This window comes from Agelaius tricolor, unplaced genomic scaffold, assembly GCF_023055355.1.
Source record: "Agelaius tricolor isolate 1412-34295 unplaced genomic scaffold, bAgeTri1.0.p SCAF_15, whole genome shotgun sequence".
NCBI classification, from domain to species: Eukaryota; Metazoa; Chordata; class Aves; order Passeriformes; family Icteridae; genus Agelaius; species Agelaius tricolor.
This window is the reverse complement of record NW_027269275.1, coordinates 14,062,654-14,069,485: the sequence shown is the minus strand read 5'-3', so window position 1 is coordinate 14,069,485 and position 6,832 is coordinate 14,062,654. Positions and strand designations below refer to the sequence as shown.

The window sequence follows — 6,832 nt, the reverse complement described above, 5'->3', positions numbered from 1 at the left end:
CCACCCCCGGGGGGCGTGGCCAAGCGAGGCCACTCCCCCCCGCGCGTCCCCTCAGAAATAAACCACCACAAGTACAAACCTGCAGACTCTTTTTATTAAATTCTCCCATTTCATCTGTACAGAAAAAAAATGCACATTATTATGTTCAGAAGTTCAGTAACATCTCAAAATTACACAGCATGGACATGTAAAAAAAAAAAAAACAAAAAAAACCCCAAACTGAAACAAGGAGCGGCCAGGATTTATACACAGAAAGGGTAAACAATTTACAAAAAAAAAAAGTCTCGTTAATGTCACATTTAAAAATAATTATAATAATAAAAAAAAGAGACTACGTTCAAACAGCATCTGCTGTACAACAGGAATCTGCTGGGTCTGCTCTGTACACTGCAGGGTGCTGGGGAGCCCCTTCCCCTGCACCCGGCCTGTACCCACAGCTATGGAGCCTCCCTCCCTCGGGGCAGGCACACCTTTCCCTTTGCTCCTAGTTCCGGATTTCCCAGGCGAGCACTTCTATCTAACTCAGTCAACGCAGGGGCAGCAGGGCTGGGGGCTCAGGGTGCAGCGATTCACCCCGGCAGGGATCTTTGCGTTTGGTCAGCTACGGAATCAAATCTGGGTGTTGTGCAAGGAGAAAACCTTGCCTCCGGCTAGTGAAGAGCAACGTTGCTACTCCTCCCTATCCCAGGCAGCGTTCAGGAACTCAGTGGAGCAGATGCAGAATTCCACCAGCACAGGACAATGCGCAGTGCCAGCTGAATTTTCTCTGGCACATGTGTGATTTGGGTCCTCCCTAACCATGACTCATCGGTGGAAGCAAAATGGCAGATCTGGCTCCCAAAGAAGGACACTGCACAAAGATCAGTACCTGGGAGCTGCCTGGAGGATCTGAACCCCAGAATGAGGAATGTGCTCTTACACAAACCCACACTACAGTTGTTGAAGTCCACAGAGCTGTACTTTAAATAGGGACAGAGGTGCTAGATGAAATATTCTGGTTTCATACCACACTTGTGCACTCATACACACCTCAAAACTACCTTTTTTTTTTTTTCAAACAAAACCGATAAAGTAAAAAACCCTACAATCTTCTTTCACTAAGTAATAACATTGTGTTTTAACAGAAATCGCCATCCAGCTTCAACACAGTTCCTCTACAACATTGTGGGATTCCAGCAGTCCCTCTGGCTTATTCCATTTCTTCCCTCTGTACCTACCTGCAGTTAGTTTCTGTACTTGAGACAGTCACAACCGTTATTTTCCATACAATGCATTTAACTGTGGATTCTTTCAGAGCAACACTGATTATATCACAGATTCTGGAGGAAATGCTAACATTTTGCTACAGAATTATTCAACCTTCACTAGGGTCTTTCCAGCCCTTTGCAGTGACACAGATACATGGATACTCAACCCAGTCTGGTGGGCAATACTTCATGTGCCAGGAATTTTGTTCCCACCCAGATGAGTTACTCCAGCAGCCTAATGACAAAAGTGAGGCAGGAGAATCCCAAGCTGAAATTCTCAAAAGGACTTGATTAGGCTCACTAGGTAAACAATAAATAAGCTTATTACTGTGAATGAGAATGAACTGCAACAGGCTAGCAGGAGTGGAGTATAGAGGTGCACAACATGCACAGTTCCTGACACACATGCCATCATTTAGGAAGCCTTGGTAACTCTCGCAGCAGCAGGAAGCAAATGGAGAGCTGCATGCCTTGCCAGATCCCAAACATCCAGCTCTTCCCTCCATGCCCTGAGCACCAGCATCATCAAGTCTAGAATAAGCTCTCCAAGAGAAGGTTTTGTGATGATCAGGAGAAAAAAACGAAACCCAACCAACAACCATCTCCTAAACTGCATTCAGTAGAAGGCAGATTTCTCCAGTGACAGGTAAGGGTCCTGAAGAGGAAAGACTACCACAGGCTCTTCCACACTAACTCACTTGTCCTGGCTGACTGCAGCTACTGCTAACACTCTGTTAAACAGAGAAGTTAAAAAGGCTTTCTCAAATTCAAGGCAACTGCAGTGTTTCTTACAACCATTGCTCACAGCTTCCTACAAGGGTGCTGAGACAATGGCACAGGCTGCTCAGAGAGGTTGTGGACTCCCCATCCCTGGAGTGCTCAAGACCAGACTGGATGGGACTCTCAGTACCCTGGTCTAGTGTGGAAGATGTGCTGCCCAAGGCAGGGGTTGGAATGAGATGAGTGTTAAGGTCCTTTCCAACTCAAAACTGTTCTATGATTCTTTCTTTCTTTCCCTGCAGTGGAAAATGATTACCTGCAGGCAAGATGATGTGTTGGCAACAGCACAACCAGGTTATTTTTGGAAGAGTACTCCTGTGGGTTTCTCTGCTTGCAAAACCTCTAGATTTTTAGGTATGCATGAAAAGGAGGAGAATGTTTCAAGACTGTGACTGGTATATTTTTAGTAGGGAAAAAAGCAGATTTGGTCATCACCAGTGGTAGAAGACCCCTTTTTAAAACATGAAAAGATAATATACTCAATGATAAAATGGCCTGGACCCCTTGCCAACCTTTAAAAGGTGGGTCTGTGTCTACTGTGACAAAAGGTTTATTTAGTATCCGACTTTTTCTTCCAAAGGCCTTAGGCCACACACCTCTAACAGCATCACAGTGCACTCACACAAACTGTGAGCCTGACACCGGGAGAAACACCACCAACCACAGACTAATCCACTGCAGAGCACAGACTCCTAATGCCATGCTTCAGGCACCCTTACCATAACCTCCTCCAAATTAAAAAGGGAAAAAAAACCCAGCAAGCCTTATATCTGAAAGTAAAAGTCACCTTCAGAGCTGAACAGGGTTTACATTTGGAGCTATGGCTACAAACCTACAATTTTCACTGCAATGTCTTTTGGAATTTAGTGGAAGATGCTATTTCTAGACAATAAACCATCTAATTAGGCTTTTCAAGCTAATCAAGTTACAAAATGCCTTCTCAAAAAGTCACAACAGTTTAAAAAAAGCCCTCCAATGGCAATTTAATAATGCCAGATAGACATTTTGGAGAAGCAGGACTCGTGCCAGCAAGCAAGGCTGCACCAAGATCTCACTTCCCTTGCTGGCAGCTCTGTGAGCACACCCATCTTGACAGCAGTCATTTCAACACTCACTCAAGTGATACAACACACACTTCTAATTGCCAAACTAATATTTGTGGAGTTACACACCTGTGCTACCTCAAGAGACCAAATTAACTGTTTCTCTTCTGCTCCGCTTCATGCTGACTGACAACCAGGCAAACTCCCTTAGCAGCAGGGAGGAGGGGCAAGAGAAGGAATTCAGGCTTAAATTCAGTTTTACCTCACCACTTAACTGCAATCCTACCATACACTAACTCTCCACTGAAACTTCATTGCTCAGGCTTTTGCTGCTGCTTGTTTGTGTTCACAGTACTTTGCTACAAAACCAGCAGTGTTTGTGAGACTCACTAACATAGCAAGTCTGAACCCATACTACTTTGCCACCATCCTCAGAGCAGGATGAAGGTATGTTTGCAAAAAGCTTCAGCAAAAAGTCATAGCAAAAGCTCACAGTACTTTGTATATGCCATTCTGTTTGTACAGTATCACCAGAATCAGCTGGTCCACACTCCAGAGTATCTCAAAACCACCTCCACTGTTCTTTCTAGAGAACAATGGGGAGAACTGGAAATGCCAGATCTTACATAGGAGCATGCTAAATGGGAAAATAAAGTTATGGTTCAAGCATCAGCCTAAGTTGGACAGTTTCAGGCACATGGTTTTTACCACAGTACCCGTGGGTAAGCATGTCCTAAAGGTGAATAAAACAAATCCTGCTGTACACATTGATTCTCGTGCAGCATCTTCTAGATTTCATCAACACCACACTATCATGCTTCCATCCACTTGGCAGGACTGGCACCTGTGTCCTACATCCCAGGAACATGCCAGGTGTTATCACCATCAATTGTAGTTGTGGAGATGAAAGCCACTCTTCAGTGTTACCATGCAAACCATTACAAACCACTGTGCTAACCCACGAGTAGCCATTACACAGAGAGAGGACGATGGGTGTTCTGGTGCTTTCTGCATCACTGACAGAGCACTGCACTGCCAGTGTGTCAGTACCATCAACACACAGTTAATTTGGGAGGGTAACAGCTTAGCAGTAGCAAGGTAAAATAAAAGGAGTGTTAGAATTTTACAGCATCATTGCTAATAAAAAAGTTGACTGAGTAACTGCTCAGAGCACTTCCTGCCCACTGACACTGTTCACTACTGACAGGCTCTACATACCTCGTGTCTACATCGTGCCTTTAATCTACTGAAACACAAGTTGTATAGCTCACATGAGTATTCAATCCTGGTCAGTATTTTATTCTATCTTGCGAGCAGCAGAGGAAGAAAGGAAGGACATCTTTTCAGCCAAAAAAATCCACAGTCACATAAGCAGGATATTCACTAGGAGATGACACCAGTGGTTGGTGTCCTTAGGTTGTCCAAGACTATGCTCTGAAGATGCTTTACACAGACGAGCAAGACGTCCAAAACAAGGCCAGCTGTGGTGTAAGATGCAATTTACCCTTTAATTTCCTGCCTCAACTTCACCCAGCCACAGAGGATGACTAGATTTCAGTATGAACCATTACCTAAATCATATAGTCGGTATGCAGAATATGTCTGTCTTTAAAAATTTACTTAAAAACTGCTTGAGCTGCAGGTCATATCAGTCTGATTTGGAGAGTGAAGGCAGTTCCAACAGTACAACAGAGACTTGTCTACAGGCAGGTAAACGAGAGTCTGCTAACAAAGGGGTAACAAAAGCTGCTGGCTGGGCTGCCAATGTTGCACACAAACTTTCATAGGATGAAAATGCCATGGATGAGATCCAGGATGGGAAAACTGAGCCAACACCTGCTGCTTTTCTAATTTTTTTTTTTTTTTAATTTTTTTTTTTTTAATTCTCCTCTCACAAGAGGGGGTGGGTAGACTATACAGAGGAGGGCTGTACAAAACTGGGCACTGGGCAGGCATTTCTTCAGCAGGCAATCCAGGCTCTACCTGTCCTTGAGCTCTCTTGTCACCCGCTTGGTGATGCGTCCACACATCAGGCCGATGAGGAAGAGTACACAGATACCAACCGTGATCACAGACAGGATGTAATTCTTGGATGGAGAGGTCATAACTTGCATGGCAAGGTCAGAAAAGCCTTCTGCAGGGGCAACCTGAGGTGAAAAAGGAATAAATGAGCCAAGCTGTGCTTTCCATGCAACCCTCAGCTGTGACATTTACCAGCTTTAGTGTCCGGTACTACTAATGCAGCATCCTGTCGTTGCTAAAATTGGCCTGAACCAGAAAAAAGCAGGTCTGCGATGATTCACCTGAAGGAGCTGCTGTTCAGGAGACACCTTTATAACAGAAGTTTTCCTGCCCCTGTTTCATTGCCCCACACTTCTCTGCAGGAGACTAAGCCCTGTGTGCACAAAAGATAGTTTAACTCCGCATTGTTAGGGACACATCCGAGACATAGAGAAAATAAGATTTAAGTTCCTAGAAGACAACCTGATTTCAGTTTTTCTGGACCAAACTCAAAATACTAAACTTCATTTGGAAACAAGAATTTCATTACAGTTGAAGTTTTTCATAAATACCTTGCAACAGAAAGATCTAAAGCATTAAAAAATGGAAAACATTTACATATTTACCTTTGCAGCATAGCTCCACATTTCAATACGATCATTAAGGCGTTTCTTGCATTCAGGCTGCAACCTCACACGCTTATCTTCCAGAGCTTCCATTAAGCATGACATTTCTGTAATGTGCAGAAGATGGTGTTACAAAATAGAAACAGTGGCTTTGATAATATGGTGCAGAGAGGGCTCTTCCATTCTCATGAAGGCTGATGGTTACAAGGCTTTCTAAACAGACCTGGCAGACTATGCCTGAAGCTAGCAATTTCACCAAGATTCAAGATCAGTATTGCATTTGGAGATGCAAGGAATTTTTACTTCCAAAAACTACAGTACGTATCCAATATATAATTCATGTGGTTTACATGAGATTTTATGAAGTCTTATAAATCTGCACCTTCAACGAGCTGTACACTCTGAACTCCATGCCACCAGCCTTTAGAAAGAGCTAAGATCAAATGTAGCTCAGAAAAAACACAGCCTTATCTCCTTAGGCTGGTTAGGCGTTTCTTTTGAACAACAATACATTTTGAAAGGTTTAACTTCCTGACTTTTCACACAGTTTTGTGAAAAGGAAATGGGATCACAGTGTCTGGTGCCTACAGAGGGGCTTGGCCAACTAACTCATAAGCTCGTTTAAACACTCATATAAGACATAGATGTAAAATTTTGTATTTTTTATTCATGTTACCATACTTGACTAATCCCTAATTAGATGTTTTCTGCTTTGCAGTGAAGAATTACTTAGCTCATAGCAAACAGGCCACAGACTTACTTAAACCAATTCCAGACTTTTAATGCACAACTGTCAATTAAAGCACTTGCAGGCAGAGCCCTCTCTAGGCTACAGACTTGGAAACAAGGAAAAACTTCTTAACTCCCATTCATCTACCACTTCTGCTGCTGTTCCATCCTGTTGTCTACAAATGACTGGTGGAAATATTTTGTGTGGGAGATTACACTGGTAAGAAGTGCAGGTTAAGTATCTCAAGCCTGAGAGGTTACACAAGTCCAGCACGAGCACTTACGGCGTCCTCTCCCTGGCGGGATGGCAGCACAGTGGTGTTTGATGTCTAGGGCACAGGCCGTGTGGAGCACTGGGTCAACAAAGATATCTGCTTTGCTTTCCTTCAGCATGTTGAGCACCTCC

The 6,832-nt window shown here is 43.6% G+C and overlaps 1 protein-coding gene across 1 annotated transcript in view; it reads right to left on the bottom strand.

Annotated features, from left to right (window-relative positions):
* Positions 1–72: 72 nt before the first annotated feature.
* The window catches only part of GLG1 (golgi glycoprotein 1), an 81,034-nt gene continuing 74,274 nt past the window's right edge, over positions 73–6,832 (bottom strand). The window contains exons 24-26 of the mRNA XM_071440530.1: positions 6,711–6,831; positions 5,698–5,804; positions 73–5,217 (exon numbers count right to left, since the gene is read on the bottom strand). Coding sequence (XP_071296631.1) covers positions 5,050–5,217; positions 5,698–5,804; positions 6,711–6,831 — 396 coding nt within the window. The 3' untranslated portion in view covers positions 73–5,049. The remainder of the gene's footprint in view (positions 5,218–5,697; positions 5,805–6,710; position 6,832) is intronic.